We start from the raw sequence: 19,741 nt of genomic DNA, 5'->3' as shown, positions 1-19,741 counted from the left end.
TCTTTGTATTTTCCCCTTATGTTTTGTTTTACCTTCTGAGTTTTGAGACCCCTGCTAAGTAATGTGGACATTTTGATCCCACTGAAGTCATAATAACTCTAACTTGGGTATGATTTATTATTGCAACAAGTTTTCAGTCTGTTTCCAATTGTCAAACATAGAGCAGAATCGTTTCCATTGAAGCACATGAACTAATGGAGTAGTTTGCTGGATTGTGGCTGGCTTTGAGCTATACTGGATTCATCTGGTTGGTTTGTTACTGTTTACTTCATATTTTCATTACTGTATGCTGAGATGCGTTGCAGCCAGCAGCTTACACATGGGTTTAATAAATCAGGGAAAATATGATAGCACCATGAGAAATTAACAGATCTGTGCTATGAGGAGGGGATGACACTTTCCCCCTACTGTACCTAGGTGGAGGAGCTTTTATTAGCACTCTCCCGCCTACTGGAGGATGTCATCATTGTTCCTATTTTGCTGATTGTGACCAACAGCAGTCCCCTGCTTCTCCAGCAGCTCCAGATAACCGTTTTGATGTATTGCTGGATGAACGGGATTTACACTGCCCTGCAGTCCTGCTGATACAAAATGCCTCTAAGATCCTGCCTTTCCCATCCTAATCTACAAAGGAAACAGGAAAAAGGAACTTAAACTCCCTGTACTCAGACAGCAATGAGACTGTTCCAGCCTGCGCCAGTGCTATGATTTCTTGTCTGTGACTTGTAAACAGCGTACCACAATGGAGAAGAGTAACCGGTAAACGTCTGCCCTGAGAAAAGGATACTCCATGAGCGACTGTAAGAACTGGATGGATATATTTTGGAAAGCATGGATGCTTTAGCACACCTAGTTCTCTATGGATTCAGCCTGATGATTTCAGGTAAGCCTTTGCTTTAGTATCTGTGGTGGAACTGTCATGCCTTTCTCCTCATGCAATGTGCAGACAAAGTGCATGACTCCCTACTCCTTACTTCAGCACTTACCTTTATAGATGAGTACTAACATTTGTTTCAGTGAGTCCACTTACCTCTCTGCAGCCCTCTTAAAGCAAGTGGGGGCAGGACTGTGTCCAAGCTGCTGGGGAGGGTTTAGCCACATGTAGAATCTGCTCCTACCTCTTTTTAGTTGTTGAAATAGTTTGTGGACACAGACAGAGACTACAACAGGGTTTCTCTTCTGTCTAATGGTATTAACTTCTTCACAAAGCTCACAACTTTGAAACCATTGGTGTCATTCCCCAACAATATCTGCTCCGTGTCTGATTTTATGAAATGGCTGTGTCGTGGGAAATGTGACATTTCTTGGTATTCCAGTATCTGATTTTAGACAAGGTTTTAGACAGACAAGATTCCAGAAGTGAAATCTATGTGAAAGTCAGTGGACAAAAAGGGCACCTTATAGAAGATCAGTTCATAACACTTCAAATACAGCAAAGGAGTGGTTCAATATTATCAGCAAATGTCATTAGTTCAGCAAGTCAGAATTTAGTCATAAGACATCTGGAGAAATGGTACACAGTAAGACTAACTAATGGAAACTTATTTTATAGTATTCAGAGAATTAATGTTAGAGATGGTTTGCTGAAGGTATCACTAGCAGAGCCCTGAGGACGCCTGTTCTCTTGCCATCAGATTCCTAATTGTTCAGCATTTGAGTGTTGCTTTCACCATCCATGTTTTGATTTTTTTGGCCAGTTTGTTCTGGGTAATATACTAAGCAAAATCGGTAAAACAGAAATACAGTTAACACAATAACCTTAGGCTTAACTCATTCCTAACCATTTCATTGAGGCATGTATATGTTCTTCCAGTCCAGCAAAAAAGGTAATATGCTATAAAACTGCAGGTTGTCCTGCAAGGAAAACCAGAAAGTAGCAAGAAAAAGCAGAAGTCTTCACTGCTGTGTAACTAGCTTTAAAATTCACAAATCTTCTGGATTAGCAGCATGCAAATACCTAAGAGAAATTATGAACAAATGAGTTTGCAATTTTACTTTTGGCACCTAGAGATTAACACAGGGAAAAATATATGTTTAAAATCTGTTGAGTATACGTTTGGTAGTATTCTTATCTAGCCTTTGATGTAATAGTCTGCATATTATTTACCAAATCCTCTTTTGTGGCTTTAATTGTGCACATTGTTTCAGCCTATTTAGCCTTCAGATCACTTCAGCTTTTCACTTGAAGGAGACAACCTGGTGCTGTAAGCAGCATGAAAGAGAAGAAAAGGAGTCCAGTTATCCCAGCTCTTTTTCCTTGTCTCTGCTGTTTCTCTACATCAAAACATACACCTGATACGGCAGGCAAGCGACATTTGTTGAGTCAGAAGTAGGGGAAGAACAAAAGTTGTCTGCAGAGATTAGCTGTAAACATGGGCAGTGCAGACAGCTCGGTACTGAAGAGCTGCCCGTCAGTGCCTTTTCCACAGGGGCTGAGCAGCGAGGGGTGTGCTGTAGTCACACCCATCTCAATAGATCTGTCAGCTTTCCCGCTTTTGTTTGAGAATGATATCATGTTTCCTGGGGCAAGCAGTGGAAGACAATGCAATCCCGCTTTCCTTTAGATACTGCAGGCGGAGTTCAGGAAAGCAGGAATGACATTCCCTGAGCAGGGGAGGCTTTACACTCAACGCAGACAGTGGACTGGCTTAACCTTGTCCCCAGTGATCATGGGCTTCTGTAGGTGTGTTGCTGGGTAGGCACAAAATCCACTCCACCCTTTTCCAAAGCAAAGACTGTTGTCTTGGCTCTTGTTATGAGAAACGGCCATTGATTTCATGTCTTTTCTTGTTGTTGTTCTAATAAAAGTGCTCCATTTGCAGCTAAAGGTCTGATTTGGAAAGTAACATTCAAAATACATACAAATGCTTACTTTTGAACTGCTTGACATAGTGAATGTTCAGTTAAACTGGCAAAGGGTTGAATTTTATCCTGCTGGGATTCGTGAAACTAGACTGAGCACCACCACACATTTTTATTTTGGTTCATTCTACTGCAGTGAGCATTTTGTAGAATCAAAATGATCCTGGAATCCATCCTGAAGTATGGAATCAAACCCCAAGGTTGTGACTAGGTACAATCTAGTTAAGTTAGTTAGGTCCTGACCAAAGAGAGCTGCAGACTCACCTATTCCCTTGGAAGGCAGAGGAAAAAGCAAGGAATGAGTGTCAGATGTCGCCTTTTCCCTTTTAACATCCTCAAATGGTCTGATAATTTGCTTTCAGATTCTCACAGTTGGCTAACTCTCAAAAATGTTCGTGTGTAAGCCTTATTTTAGCAAGATGGACTCCATCAGTAAGAGGCTGTAGAAACCAGCAACAATTAAAACCAGTTTCAAGCCCATTTCTTTGGCTATTTCTGGGAGGAAATAAATACGTTGTCTAGTGCCTCTCTTCTGCAAGACAGATGGAATCTTCTGTGCCATAGCTTTGTTCTACCAATAATCTTAAATCTAAAAATACTGGATTTCTTTTTGTGTGTGTGTGGACCCATCTATGGTAAAGACTCAAAAGGTTTATTAACCTTTTCTGTTAAGAAAGGGTAACAGTGGAGATAACAATGGAGTGGCATTCAGTGGTAGCTTTCTAACATCCTCATTGATGGCTGTGTTTTCTTTGGGATCAATATGAAAAAAGCCCTGATAAATCGTGTATATTATTATTATTACATGACACATTTACATATTTATAAATTTAAGCAACTTTTAACATACATTACTGTGCACAGAAGCACTGTTATGATGCTGTAGGCTCTTCAAATTTACAAGAAGTCATGATTTTTAATTAGACTGGAAAAATTCTAATGATCGTTTCAAGACCTGTTTTTCTTTTGACAAATTTAACCTAACCTAAAGAAAACCTATATAAACTCTGGTTAAGACACACCTTTGACCATGAGCAGGCGCTCATGTTAGAATATTATTCTTCCGATAATTAAAGGACTAGGCCTGTGTGAGTATCTTCAAACATGCTGCTGTCAGATCAAATCATAGATTTAATTTCTTGTTCCTGAAGTGCATTTGATTTGTGAGACAAAGCAATCCCATCTGCCTGCCACACTTAGGTTATTTGCCAAGAGGGAAGAGTATATGGAGCCTTTTTCATGAGTCTGAAATTTACACATAATTTAGACTCTTCTTGAGATGTAGCCTTTATATAATCCAGGAAAGATTGTCCTGCCACAGGGATCACTGGTTGAATCTCTGACCTGCTGAATGTTAGTGTGTCCGCACAGTTCTGTTAGGACAATCATGATTTACAAATCTGTCTTATGGGAGAAAGAGAGCTGTTCTGGTTTAGTTACCTTGCTGCCTATATGTTTGCAAAGAAACAAGTTCCAGCTGTGAATTAACTCATTGCTCCTTGACTCTGCAGCTAGAAGGCAAAAAGAACAGCAGGCAGCTCTATGCACTGACCCTAAGCAGAATTACAAAAGCGGGATGATTCTCTCTGGTTTGCCCTTCTATTTTTTATCTTTGCAGTTTGCTTTCGGTATATGCCTGGTTCAGACCCAGCGAGAGGTGGAGTAGCTATTAGGAAGCCTGTGTTCCCAAAGGCCGTTTCAGCAGTGGGGAGTAATCAGGAGTGAAAAGGCATTGCATCAGACTCTGAGGAATAAAATCTAAAAGAGTGAAATGAAATTACGCTACATTCACAAGTGTTAATGTGTTATTGTTTTAGATACAGATTTCTTATATATATACACACTATGTATTTTAGATTTTGGGATTATTTAGTCATAATTAAGATGGTTGGATGGATTTCTTTTTTAAATTTCATTTAATGTAAAAATTAAAGTAACATTTTGCAATAGACTGACACAAGAATTTTATCTGTAAAGCGTTAGGTGGACAAGGGGCAGGGGGCATAGAAGTCAGGACTGACTGCAGCTAGCAGCTTGCTTTAGGACAAGAGAGATGTGTAATTGGTCCTTCACAAAGAGAATTACCTGTGTTAGAAACCTGATCTGTATTGGTCACATAGATTTGAGCCTGCATGGCCCAGACCCATCTTTCAAACACGAAACTCCTGTTTGTCTTGCCATGGAAAAGCAAGAAGTCATTGTGATGTGCAGAGTGTTAGATAGGCATAGAAGAAATGGAGCAAAAATGGATTCGCCTTCCACTTGTGCGACATATGTATAGTTCCATGGTCAGCTCCCACTGTGATGCAAGACCTGTCTGGGACTAGGCGGATGAAAATCTTTGAGAAACTGACAAAGACCTATCCTCCGAAGACAGCATCAATACTGTGCTAGTGGCAAGATCATACTTAGGATGCTGTTCCACTGTGGTTTCAGAGGATACATGTGGGGAAACTTGAGACCTGTTAAGCATTAAAAATGATGATTTTTTTTAAGGTACAGGTTTGATAATTGCTCTTCAACTAGCACCCAAACTAAGAACAGGCACTAATAACGTTAAACCAGGGTCGTATCACAGAGAAGTAAAAAAATCCATCAAAATTAATTTTGTAATTCAGCTCTAGGAAAGGCAAACACTTTCAGGGTATGAAGATAATAGGAATTTATTATGTTCTGGAAGGGTTTTGAAATGGTTCATAAATGAAATTTCTGTATTCAAGGGTACTATATATATAAACTTTTTACTTCAAGACTGGTATTTTGTTGCCTGGTATTTATTTACTTTTTACATTGTGTCAGCCTGTCCTATGAAGTGGCTTGGTTAATTTCCCCTTTGGATTACAACAGGTCCTTCTTGACAGTGCAGTTCCATCTGCACTTCTGACTGCGCTGATGATTTTCTTTTGTGTTATTTTCAGGCTGCCACTAGTCAGGGCCCTGAGCCTCATTAGTTACAAACTGTGCTTAGCACCAGAAACAACTCCCATTACTCTACTTGGCAAAATCAGTGGTGAAGTGAGAGTACTGTAGAGTTCTGATATAGCGAAGTGATGTTTTAAACTCTATCAGAGACTTTCTTGCTCTTTGATCAGACCTATGTCTGGGATGTGTTCCAGGGAATTCCTGAGAGCCATTTCTTCCAGATGGTCCTCACTGAGTTTTCCTGGTGCAGCACAGCACAGAAAACATGATGACCCTGTGCCTGTATGAGCGGCATTTTGATAGGGAATGAGACCACTGAGGGGCTACAACGGCAGTGTGATACACACTAATTCTCTGCTCAGCACAATTTCCCCAGGAGTATGTGTATTAGAGAAGTTCTGAAAAATACATCCAGGTATAACCTAACAAGGGAGAGCACAACCCTGTGGTTAAGGATGAGTGGAGAGAAACAGCAAATGTCTCCCTGCATTCATTTTGCTGTCTGGGTTATATGGGTGTGCTGTTATTTAAACTTACCGATTTAGTGGGTGACATTTTCCCTGTGGTGGAAGAGCCCAAAACACTGCACCACAATGAGTAAATACTGGGCAATGAATCCTCTGTGCATGTTATTTCCCATTTCTAACATTAGTGTTTTCAAGTGCTCTGTCTTCTCAGAATCTGCTTGCACGCACAGCAAATTGCCTTCCTGATAAGGTCAGTTCTTCAAGGACCAGGGCAGGAGTCAAAGGAGTTTTTCAAGGAAGCACACAGAACTATCACGGGTACAGGGAAAGGGAGTTTCCTGTCTGTATTTTTGTGCTTTGCTCAGAGAGCTAAATCCTGTTGTCCTTATTTGGTCCTTACATACTTAAAGTCTTCATTAACATCAAGGGTAGGATATGCCTAAATTTTGCTAGACTAAGTAAATTCCTCTTTAGCAAGGCTAGTTGGGTTATTTTAAGTTGCATTACCAGGAAGAGATGCTGTAGGAATCCCTAAGCATATGTATATTTTACACTTTTCTGGGTTCCCCCCCCCCCCCCCCCCAGTCTGAGGGTAGCAGCTCTCAGTGCAGTCAAAGAAAGCACTTCTATCGCCTCAGAGGCCTAGACTGATTTAAACTGGCAGTCCTGCTAGGTTCTGGGTTAAACAAGTGAGTTGCCTTCTAATCAATGTGCTGCTAGAGTGCTTTTTTCATTTTTTCCCCAAAATACACCTAAAGCACAGCTGTCCTTACTGCAAAGATATCACTTGTATATATTGTAATTTCTGCTTGCACTATATTCCAGCTGTGAAACCTTAGCTGTCAAATTATGCCTGGCACACAATTCCATACTTATGCATAGGTATTACTCCCTTTTAGACAAATAAAGGCCTTGTAGTGTTTCTCTAGAAGACACGAAACTTCACCTGCGCTCCATCTGCTCGATGAAGGTGTCTAGGTTACTCTGCAGTGCTTAATATGACAAAACCCCACATATATTTAGACAATCAATCAGAACACTATCCATCCACCAGTGGCTAGAATTCGATTCATCTGGAATAAGCACAAGAGTAAATAAGCAATATGCCTGAGCTGTGATTGTTCTACACTTTGATTACACAGTTTGATTAATACAAAGAAACAGAAAAGCTTTCAGCAAATGCCCTGAATCTACTTTGCTATTTCTTGCATAGTGATCTTGCATAGGGATCAAAGGCAACATGAAAGTTAGTCCTCAAAACTCACAGTTCCACTACTTTTTCTTAGTGTATTAAAATGTTGAGATGCAGGGGGTGGGAAAGTATTCTTTTCACCTTTCAATCTGTGTTGGAGTTAGAGAACAGAGAAATGATAGAGAAAAGAAACTTGAGCCTTGGAAGAGCAGCCATCCTCTGTAGGACCCCAGTAACTTGGGCCCATACCCCTGTACTGGAAAGACAGGTGCAGCTCTGTGCCCTGTGGATGCTAGGCACAGTCCTGATCTGCAGTGCCCTGCCTCACCTCAACACAGATCAACACATCAAGTCATGGAGTTTGTATCCAGATTTGATTCCAAGTTTCACAGAATTCTGCAGAAATTAGGATCTTGCAGTACTTGGCATGTGATCCTTGCTGAAAGAAACTGAAGCCCTCTGCTTTCAATGTTGGTGTCTGTTGAATTACACCTGCCTTCAGGTGATGCATCAGACCCATAGGGAGAGCACAAATGCTCCTCATATAAAAGTAAAAACATTGAGATAAATGCCCTACAAAATGAATGTGTGAGTGTGGCCCCTGTTACTTCTGTAACTTTGTTTGAAGGATTGGTTTTTGCACGTGCAGCGGGATGAACTGACTTCTCCCACCTGCACCTTTATGCAACGCACAACTGCAGTGGCCCTTGCACCCTTTCCAGAAGGCTTCATTCCTCCATTATGTAACCGCAGGTTATCTGGGCTGGCACATTAGAGAGTGGTAGCTGTGGCAGGCTAGCTGGGTGTGGTGAGCATCAGTGTGCTGTCAAGATACTTAGGTCCCCCGGGTGGCTGCTGGCATTGACAGCAGAGGAGGACCTCCTCCCTTGGCCCCAAGCACTAGAGGGACACACGCAAAGACTGCAGTCAGCACTAAGACCTTTTGACCTCCCTTATCTAAGACTATACCCCTTCCTTCCAATCTGAGGAACATTTGGAAGCTGAGTGGCACTAAATATTAGGTGTCTCTGTGTAAATACAAAACATACTTGTATTTAAAGCAGGAAAATAGATGTGGTGAATAAAAGAAATCAAGTTTTCTTCCTGCTTCAGCTGGAAAAAATGTTACTGTTTCCCTTCTCCTTACTCTGAATTTCAAAAGTAAAGGGAAACGCCTGCTATTTGCAAATTGTTGATTATAGGAGAGCTGTATTTCCCTCCTGCTACATGCATTTCAACAGCTGAATCTGTAGTACTCTTCCAGAGACTGTTTTAATCAGGCTTGTAGCTACCATTTTCAAATCTCCGTGTAATTCTGGCAGTTCTGTTGAGCAAAAGGAGCCATTTCAATTGATTAAAACTTAACCTTAGGAAAAATGATTCTACTAGTGCTGCTGACTTGCTCTTTTTTTCTGAGACTGTTTTTTTATGTCATAGTTCTTGCCGCTGTCTGTCAGGGCTTCGAATGGTTAACATGTGCATGATTATGAAATCATTAATCCCGATTCATAAAACAGCTGTCAGAAAATACTCCAACTGTTCAAAGTACTGCCAATTCGCATAACCAAAAGATATATCTACTCTATATCAATTCATGTATATAAAATCCATGTAAAGAATGTAAAAGAAACACTATCAAACTAACCCTGAAAATGATCCACTGGCCTTGTTACCAGCACTGTATTTCAGGCATTTATGTATACATCTAACTATTCAAGGATATGTCTGCTTCTGCAACCTATGGTTTTCCAAAAGAAATTCCACAAGTTTGTGATCTTCTTCTTCTGAGAAGAGCAATCTCTATCTGTTCAAGACTTAAGAAGTAAATCCTAAAGTCAGTGTAGTGGAATAGTTAATCTGCAATCTTTCCATTTTGCACAGAAACTGTGCAAGAGAAACCCTGAGTAATGGGTGAAACAGCTTATCTGGTGATTTGATCAGCCACATACACAAACTCTGCAGTAAACTTTTTCCACTTGCTGCTTTTTTCCTTAGGTAAAGTGGAAGCGGCACTGGACCTCATACTGATCAATTCATTCCCTCTGGTGGACAACTCCGAGACAGCACTTATCTGCATCACTTCCAAATGGCACTCCCGTGAGTCTATCACGATAGACAGAGACCAGGAGGATGTGACAAACCAACACCGGGAACCACTGGAAGTCAACGAAGATCTGAAGAGGCCAACAGCCAAAACAGTGGTGTGGAAAAGGGAACAGGCCAGTGAAACTATTGGAGCGTATTACTGTGAAGGGAAACTCAAGGATGAGGTGACAAGGATACACACCATGAAGATGCCACTGAGAGGTACTGTATGGTGATCAGATCAGGATTCTGTGTGTCAGTGCTTGCAAGGCTGGCAGTTACCACTGGTTGACACAGGTGGGCACCAGCATGGCAAGGCAGTCTGGAGTCAATAAAGATACTCTTGGCTCAAGCCTGTGTTTTGTAATGAAATGCAGAGACAACTGGTTGATACTAGCTGCTAGGCATTTCCTCATGGAAGTCAGTCAGACACGTGTAGGTATTCTGCCTGTGTCTGGCTACTGCCAGGAACACAAAGTCAGGTGGCAAATAAGATAAGTACTGGCCTCACTGACCTCATGAAATTATAATACAATAACTCCTGCACTGGTCTTTTCACATACCAGACCCTTGATTTCTAAGCATGCTTCCATTTTAAAGTCTCAACAGGTCTGAGGTGTAGATAGCGAAACATCACTACCCTTTCCTTTATAAATAGGCAACCTGAGCCTAGAAAATAACTGGCTTGCCTAAGGTTCAGTAAAACTACAGATCAGCAGCACTGGATCAGCACAGTCTGTGTCAGTATGAAAAAACCCAGTCCAGCTCAAAACTAGAAAGAAACTCCAGAGAAGTTTTCCAAAATCTAAGAGGATTATTCACAAAAATAGGCGGTGCATCTCACTATTGACTTGGGTTTGGGTTTAAGGCTAGGCACTGTAGAAAAAGAAAATATAGCAGGGATATAATGATAAGAGTAGGTGCGATTTCCAAGGTCCAGCACTCTAGCTGTTAAATTACACCTTCTTATGTGCAAGCTTTTATTTGTCTCTGTACCTCACTGGACTTCTGGGACAAGTTCCAAAGAAGAGATCACCATAAACTACAGATAAGTGCAAGAAATGTTGGAGAATTTTCAGCAGAAAATCAACTTTTCAAAACTTCAGCTGATTTTTAGCAGACTTGACTGTATTTCTTATGTTTTATGCCATGGCAGCTGGTCTGTGAGGAGACTTGACACTTTTAATCTCTCTTTATAAGGTTTCAGTAAGAGCCATTACTGCTGTTGGTATCTCCTGAAATTATACAGCAAATTAAGACAAATAGATTTTTCATTTCTCAAAGCTACAGCTGGTGTCTGTTTGCATCTTACAGTATGGGAACATTACAAGCAAGGTTGGCAGGACAAGTGCCTTTATCACTCACTTATGTTTTCTCTGACTGGTCACCAAGAAAGCTCTGCAGGTGCAGGCTGACAACTCTATTGTTTTAAAGGAGGTTGCAATGGGGAGACAGATAAGATAACAGTCCATGGAAAGCCAGTGTGGCCCTGCCTGTGTGGCAGAATGCCAGTGTGCTGAGCCATCTCTGACTGTCATGTGCAACAACCTCTGTGAGTGGAAGAGTGTCCTTTGAATCAATCTGGGTATTTTTGCACTTTGTATCTCTGGACCTAGGAACAGGGAATTTAAAGTAATCAAACTTTGAGAGCTTCCTATGTGACCAAAGTTGTTCTAACCAGAAATAACACAACTCTCACACCAACGGCAAGTATGTTTCTTTGGATAATTCCTGGGCTGAATCCATTTCTCAGACTTTCTCTGCGAAAGCTTCCAGTGACAGAATTTGAGCTAGCAACTTGGTGAGCATGTATAATCTAATCAGGCTAGATGGGTGAGAAAGAGGCACGGCAGAAATTCTCAAAGCTATTAAAGTGCACAGAGAGAGGAAGAAGAGGTCAGTGAAGGACTGTGAGGTTTGGCAAAGCATCTATAGTTGGGAAACAGACCTTTTTCCCTTTTATGCTATTGTCTGAATAAATTTTAAAGGCAGAAGGTGTTTTTCAATGCCAAAAATTGAGCAAGAGTTGAAATGTGTGGTTTCCCATTGAGGAGAGAAAAGGCACAGAACGAGAAGCACTTCTGAAAATCCAGTCACTGTTTTGCAGCCTTAGGGCAAGAAGCTGAAACACTGCTGCTGAAACACTAATTACTAACCATTTGGGTAGCCCCGCTGATGTGGTTGGGAACTGTCATCTGTCTGATTATGTACTTACCAGTTACAGTAAGATTTTTACTGTATAATACAGAAATGCAACAGGTTAATTTTCCTATTTTACTCTACATGTGCCATGCTGAAAAAAATTAGTCCTTTCTCCTGAATTCTTTATGGGCCTTTGAGCAACCTGGTCTAGTGGAAGGTGTCCCTTCCTTGGCAGGGGAGATGGAACTAAGTGATCTTTAAGGTCCCTTCCAAACCAAACTATTCTATAATTCTACAATTATGGAATACTTATACACACAATAAGAGGGAACAGATTATCTTTTATATATGTTTGGGAATTAATGCTTATACTGTTTACAGCTACATATCTAGAAAATAACAATATATAACCTGTTCTGCTTCTAGTCAAATATAATTTATGCTATTTCTCTACACATTAAATGTGTATTTTCATATAAGAAAGTGAGTTTCCCACACACAAACTCTCCAGAGTGGGCAAAGGGACAATAAGGGAAATGCTAACATCAGAGCATTATGGCACTTGCCCTGAAACTCAGTTCATTATGTCTCTATAAGGAATTGGCACACTAGAGATGTGAAATACTGAAATACAAGTCACAATCTAAAAATACGTTGGAACTGAGCCCACAAGGGAGTGTGCATTCCTTTCCATTGCAATAATATTCTGATGAAAAAGTCTTGTGGTTAAGCTAAACAATATACCAAGAAAAGAAAATGGGAATGAAAAAGTTTAATATCTTGTTAAAACAATTATTAATGCCTCACTAAATTTGGTCCAAAACCCACTGCAGTAAACCACTTAGGATCATTTATAACTAGCAATTCATTTTTGAGTAAGCTGTTGAATTTTCTTTTCCTAAATAGATCACGGTTTTCACCATGCATTTTTTATTCATAAATAATTTCTAAATCAGGGGCTGACAGTAAGTTTGGACTGCTTTCAGTTTTATTTGATGGTTTCTAATGAGATCTTTTTTCATTATTCTGTATTAGAAATCTATGTTTCTATAAGAGGTAGTTCAGGTACCAGTGCCAAGGTAAGATGTCAAATCCTCAATAGATCCCTATGCAAATACTTAGTGTCATGCAGGAACACCCCAGCTGAAACCAATTGGATAGCACTTAATGATGGAATGAAAACTCGTGGCAGAGGCTCAGAGCATAAACACTAGAACTGCACAAGGGATAGAAATTCCATTCTGCAAAGAACTGTGAGTTTTCTATAGTTGTCTTATTTCTAAACAGAAATGAAACATTCATCTGTTAAAATCCTCAAGGAAATAAAATTTTGGGAGAGAGGCTGGCTTGGATTGAGACAAATGTCTTCATTTTAACTCGATTTTTCTTTCTTTAGTTTTACAACACATAACACAAAAGTTTTGATTTTTAATTAAAATACCATTCTAAAAGAGAAGTATTAAAATATTTTTTCCTCAAATACTATACAAATAACACCTTCCTTTCCCCCTTAGATTTTACTGGAGTTGCTACCACAGTTTCAGCCTTACACTGTGTGTAACTGTGTGTAACATCTACCTACTTGTTTTTCACAGCTCTCTTACATATATAATGTAGTAGAAAGTTAGTTTATCATTTTTCCTCTGCTTTCTGATCCTATCTCTGTGTATTTCTTTGCCACCAAATTCCAGCTAGAGACTCAAAAATTTATTTTCTGCAACCACTGATATGAACAGAAGTATATTTTATTGAAAGTATTCTAGTAATGAACAGAAAAAAAAGATACATGACTATAAATAAATGCCAACCTTTTATGAAGAAGTTGTTTAACAATTTGTACTAACCTGTATGTGTGCTCCTTAAATGAAATATTCCCAATGAAATAAATGTGACTACTAGAAATGGAACCTATGCAAAAGTGCAAATATGCAGAGCTGACTAGAAGCATGAACAGCTCTTCAAGGATTCTTTCCAGCAGAGGTTCATGTGGGTCTTTCTGTCAGAAAGATCCCATTCACCTTGCTGGGGAGGCAGATGGCAGCAGAACTGGGCTCCCAGGAGCAGAACAAAAACAAGATTCAGGACGGACTTGCCCAAGAGGAATTTGCACAGGAGGAAATCTAAGGCTAAACAGCCTCAAAACCAGAAGGACAAAAGGGGCTAGTGAAAATCAATGCCTCACTCCCCTGGGTGTTGTAAAAGGAAAAGTACTGAGGTGTAACATTCTCATTCAAATAAAAAGCTGGAGTTTGGAAGTTAACTTTGCCTCATTTTAGAGGAGTTTCTGTATTTATTTTTTTTTTTGCTATCGACTTATCAGTGATAGTATGACATAACAACTCAGAGCTAAAAATGGTCAGAAACCTGAATTTGTTCTCAAAACACTTCATAGCCTTCCTGTGGAGTTTTCCAACTAAATGGAAGAAAGCATCCTTAACTTCTAACTTGTGTTTGCCGATGACAGCTTGTTCCCTAGAATGCATTTTCCAGTGTTTTACTCAGTCTGCTTGAAAAATGTCTCAAGGGATGAAGAAACTTGGGGAAGTGTTATGCAGACAGTTGCAGCTCCTAGTTAGGAAGTGTTTTGAGTTACTCCACCAAAATCAAATTACTTTTTTTATTTCATGCCCCATGTTCTATTGTTGGCCAGGACAAAGGGCTGAGGTTGCTGGTGATAGAGTCAGTGTGTGCTATAAAGAAATTAAAATATCAAAATCTGAGTTAGGGCATGCTGTAAACTATCCTCAGCTTTCAGCCCAGATACTAGAGAGAGATAGCAACTGCTGCTATTTATCCCATACTTCTGTCCTGTTCTGTTTTCAGCCTCATTCCATCCAGTGGCATTAACTGTTACAGCAAATAAGGGAGAGCATGTGAATATTTCCTTCATTAGAATGGCAGCAAAAGAGGAAGATGCAGTGATCTACAAAAATGGTAGGTAATTAACCTTTCTCCCTTGTCATTTCTTTCTGCTATCAGTCTTACCCAAGTGGCATATAACTGTTTTAAAGTCACTGCTGATGATGCCCATGCTGTGCAATGGAGACATAATTCTTCATGCACTTAATGTTCCCTAAAGGAGCCACTCACCATATCCAATATATTGAACTGACCTGTTTCTTTTCCAAAAGAATGTCAAATTGTCTCTTTATACCTTTGTTTTGTTTCTCACTTCCCTTTTTGATTTTCTTCTGTGTTTGCCTGGCTTACTTTAGCTTTTTTTTTTGTTCGTTTGTTTTTCTGTGCCACTGTGAAGGCCTAGTTCCTGCATCTCTTATCTACATTTCTACTGCTTTTCAAGTGCATATTTTTCCTTCTTTATATGTCTTTCATAGGCCATTTAGCTTCTATGAAGTTCTTCAGGCTAAGAAAATTAAGCACTAATAGTCTACTGCTAGAAAGGCAAAACTGTCAACAAAACCTAATCCTTATTTCATTCAACAATAAAAATTAGTCAGGTTGTAAAATTTATTACATAACTTTTCTAACTAAGATGTTCCTTAAATCACATCTAACTCATTATTCAGCTATGTGCTACTACGGCTTGACACTTGCCACTAAAGCTTACTGTGCCTTCAGAATGTTAGACTGCAACAAATCAGTTGTGGAAAGCCCGCTTGATGTACTGGTCCCATCTTTGCCTACTGATGGTCTATCTTACAGTGATCTACCAGGAAATAGGGAGTAAATAGAGCAGGATGAGGTAAGGAAGTGTTAACACACTGCAAAAGAATGCATGCAGTGGGTCAGCCTCAACACAACTTACTGAATATTTAGAGCACTTCTTTACAGGCTGAAAGAGAAAATTAAAAAAAGAAAACAAAACCAAAACCAAAAACATGTCTTTTAAAAGGGCAATATGCAAAACAGAGTTTCTCAAAGACCTGTTTCCTTGCTCTTCAGAGGTTCAACCATGCAGTGCACAGTGGAGAAAGTTTGCCATCACTTGTCCTTTCAGGATCCCCAGGGAAATTCTATGATCTCTTGTCAGCATTTTCTCATACAAGAACCAGCTGCTATGTCAGAGCAGGAGCGCTTGTATCATGATGCTGCCTCAGCTGGGATTCCAACTGGAAACTTGGCAAAAAGCCTCAGATTAACCATGACTCTGGACAGTAGGTCAAGTTCTTCACCTGAGGTTACAGCTGAAATAGCATCCCTGAGGATTTCTGATACAGCAGCTGGCAAAGAAAATACTTGTCCTGCTATATCTAACTGTTGCAGTCTTCCATTTCAGTCATTTAAAATACCACTTCCCCCTTACACACCCTCACAAAGGCTGTCTAGCGAATAAAACTGTTCTGCTAATCAAGATTGCTTTAAGACATTGACATAAAAAGTGCCATCTTGAAAAACAAGTCACAGAAAGTGAACCTTGCTAACAGACTATAAGGCTTTCTTGGTACTTTGCTGCCAGGCTTGTTCTGAAGCTTGTAATTCAAAAGATATGCAAAACCCAATAATCATAATCATAATAATAATAATAATAAACACCACAACTCACAGTTTCAGAACTAATCTCCTTCATTCTTTTCTCTTTTTCTTTGTTCCTGTTTTCTTGAAGAACTGTTACATGTTGTCAGGGACTGAACTGACCCAAGATCTTTTTGCCATTTTGGTTATGATTCTCATCTGCCTGAAGTTTGACTATAGTCAAATTGATAATATGATATTATGTATGATCACAGACAGTAAAGCTCCTGCCTGTCACTGTTCATCTTCTAAATTATTTCAGCAAAGTGGAAAAAGTTGTTTCATTATCAGGGTAAATGTAAGGGGATGTAGAAGGTAAGGGGACCTCATTTGTGGGAGTATCATCTGGTGAATGGTCATTCAGCACAAAAGGCTAAGACAAGAAATAAGAGAAATAAGAGAAGTAATAAATAACCAGACACACAAGCAGAGAAAACACCAAAGGGCAGCTTCTGAGAGCCACTGTGGGAACAGCACAAAGCCCTGAGCAGCTTCAATCAGAGCTTTGTAGGTGAGTGAGAGAGTGAGATTATCATGAGTCTCAGCCGGAAAGAGCAAACTTACTATGGAATGATTGAGAGGGAGCATAAGGATGTGTGAAATAACAGGATATTGAAAGAAAGAGCCAAAAGGAGAAAGGGAGGGATTAAAATGAACAGGAAAGGAGCAAGCATGGAAAAATGGGGTAGGATGCAGGTAAAAGATGCCACTGGTCCAGCCAATCTCTACACGACAGTTGGTTTGATCTTATTAAACTCTATTATTAATTATTCTTCAGCATAGTTGTGCTGTCTACTTGGTGGTCATATGAGTAATCTGCTAGTGACCTTCAGGCCAGACTAGAAGGCACAATAGGTTTGACTCCTAGTAACTGGAAACACATGCCAAGGGTCAAAAAGGCCTGTATGTCTGGGGCCAGTAAATGGAGAGACTGTCTAAGGCCAGTTACATCAGGGACCCACTTGTGTGTGCAAGCGTGTGTGTGACACACTAGTGAACTTCAAGCCAGCAAGTAGGATAAGAGGTCTGAGAGCCATTAATTAGAGAGACTGTAGGTCTGGGCCATAGGACCCACTTTTGGGTGTATATGAGGCTTGACTAGGTGGCAAATGAGAACGGGATTAGGTTTTCTGGGTTGTTTGTGTGAGTGTGAGTCTCACGTGCACATGCAGTACATGTAAAGGCACAGTTCTGCTGCATGGGTCTGCTAGTGGCTGGATTTATCAGCACAGTGTGTGTGAGCATGTGCATATATGTTTTGGGGATAGCTGGCTGGATCTGGCGTTAGCTGCCTGCAGCAGCCCTGCTCTGGCAGGCAAGTGCAAGGAATCCCAAGGGTCCTGAAGTCCAGTGGATGCAACTTCTCTTTGACAGCAACAAATGTTCAAATGTAGCTACTTGATGATCTAGAGTGATGGGAGAAGACCAAACTCTATTGCATTACTTAGCAGGCATGTATGACCAATTACAGCAAACCTAGAATAACACCGATAAGCTTCCCTGGTGAAAAAAACTACAGAAGAGACAGAAACATGTTAAGTCTGGGAAGAAAAGATAAAGCTGAGCTCTGTTCTTCCTGCTTTGCTCTGCTATGGAAATCTTTGCGTTACTCAGATTAAGTAGGACCTGGCTGGCATTTGTTGTCTGACTCCTTCCAGACACATTAAAGTCCTTACAGATTGTTACCTTTCACTTCAGGAAAAGCTAAGAAACAAAATTAACCCTTTTAACCACTACGTTTACAGCAACATTCCTGTAAAGAAACACTGACCATGTAGCTGTTTGTCACATTCATCAACCAAATCTCCTCAGGATCTAGTTTCATTTTTACATGCGCTTCTCCAATTATCAAAAACTAGTTTAGCTAAAAAGCCATCAGCAAATTCATAACTAACAAATAGATTCTGTTTAGCTCATCCAAGCTGTCCTTCCTCAATAACCAATGCAAACTCACTTCTACCTGCAGAGGGTGAACGACTTCTGTGCTCATTCCTCAGGTTCCTTCATCCACTCTGTGCCGAGGCATGAAGTACCAGGGGAGCTAGAAGTCTCCTACTCTCAAGTTCAACCACAAGATTCAGGGGTTTACTCTGCCAGATATATAGGAGGAAACCTCTTTACTTCTGCTTACACAAGGCTTATTGTAAGACGTAAGTTCCATTAATGTAGGCTGACAATTAATTGTTTAAAGTCATAATGAACATGAAATGAAACATATACTATGCCCAAATAAGGGCCAGAGTCTTTCTTGGCATAAACTGCTCTCAGATTATGTCAGAAGATTTTTTTTCTCAAGGATCTTTGGTACAAGCTGGTACTGATTTACACAGCTGGGAGAGGAAAAAAATCAGATTCAGTTCAATTCATCTTAGCTGTTGCCAGCACAGCTAGCTCTCTTCTCAACATCCCAGCTTTTCAAACATCAAGTATGAACAAAGAAGGTGGCACTGGGTCTCCCATGAAAATGAGATGTGGGTCTGAGCACAAAATAGGAATTTCAAATGTCTTTGTTCCTTCTGATGGGCTATATCCAAACACCATTTATTCAAAGATTTATCATGCTTAGCACACATTATTCTAATTTCACTAACTACCCCAGCCTTAGTTAGCTCTTGAAGTTCATCTCCCAGTGGATGACAGGACCAGTTTGCAATGTAGGTAGATATTTTCCATTAAGCATTCTACATGTCTATTTTCACCAGATATAAAGAATATTATATTCTATTAACATAGAAATCTAAAACTGACTTGTAAAAATAAATAGTTGCTAAAATATCTTACATAATAGAGAAAATGTTTCTGATGGTAAAACACATTTTACTTGCTAACATCCACAGGATGCTTCCAGGAGTCACAAATCAATAAATATAATGCCTTAAGTTTGGATTTTGAAGGTATTGCCATCTTATTAAATAAAATGATCCAAGATCTGTTCTCTACACTACTACCAAGCTGCACAGCAGAAGATTTAGCCATAAATTCTGCCATAGGTTTTTATCTTGTCTTGTCACTGGGAAAAACCTTGGGGCACAGTATGGGAGAGTGTTAGGTAGCACGCTAACAGTAAAAAGAATGGGTGATGCTACTGCTCAAACATGTCCTGTCTTTCTTTGAATTAGGATTATAGACACAGACTGATGATTTTTAGCAAAAGCTGTTTTTTAAAGTATCCACATGTAAGAATTTCCTTCCAGAAGGAAGATACAGAGCTCCAAGTGCCATGTTGAATCATTAAATGCTTTCTGATAAAAACCCAGAACTGAACCAAGTCTGGATTACTCATCTTTAGTGAGCCTGCCTCAGGACTTTCCAGTTTATTACTTTCAATGAATTTTGCATCCTATAGGAATAGATTAAGCATTTGCAAGATGAAGTCTTATATACTTTTTTAGAACTGGAGCTGTGCTTCTATCAAATCTGTAGCTAAATACTCACTGGCAAGATTAATGGTAGTAGTCTCTTCTTAAATTATGAAGTGCGAAAGAAAATCATGAACAAGCTTTAAAACAACTGCTTGCTCTTAGACCATTTAGTTCAGAAACAGATCATCAACTGATTGATCATTGTTATAAAGACCCAGTGATGACAGTAAAGAAAT

General features: G+C 39.8%; 1 protein-coding gene across 1 annotated transcript in view; it reads left to right on the top strand.

The window, feature by feature from the left end:
• The first annotated feature begins 431 nt into the window (after positions 1–431).
• Positions 432–19,741, top strand: part of TEK (TEK receptor tyrosine kinase) — a 37,696-nt gene continuing 18,386 nt past the window's right edge. Inside the window, exons 1-4 of the mRNA XM_062604472.1 lie at positions 432–883; positions 9,439–9,750; positions 14,494–14,604; positions 18,141–18,293. Coding sequence (XP_062460456.1) covers positions 832–883; positions 9,439–9,750; positions 14,494–14,604; positions 18,141–18,293 — 628 coding nt within the window. The 5' untranslated portion in view covers positions 432–831. The remainder of the gene's footprint in view (positions 884–9,438; positions 9,751–14,493; positions 14,605–18,140; positions 18,294–19,741) is intronic.

The sequence above is a fragment of the Pezoporus occidentalis genome, unplaced genomic scaffold, assembly GCF_034315485.1.
Source record: "Pezoporus occidentalis ecotype Australia unplaced genomic scaffold, CSIRO_AGI_Poc_V1 ctg86, whole genome shotgun sequence".
Classification (NCBI taxonomy): domain Eukaryota; kingdom Metazoa; phylum Chordata; class Aves; order Psittaciformes; family Psittacidae; genus Pezoporus; species Pezoporus occidentalis.
Note: the sequence above shows the minus strand (reverse complement) of the source record. Positions and strands in the feature narration are given on the sequence as shown.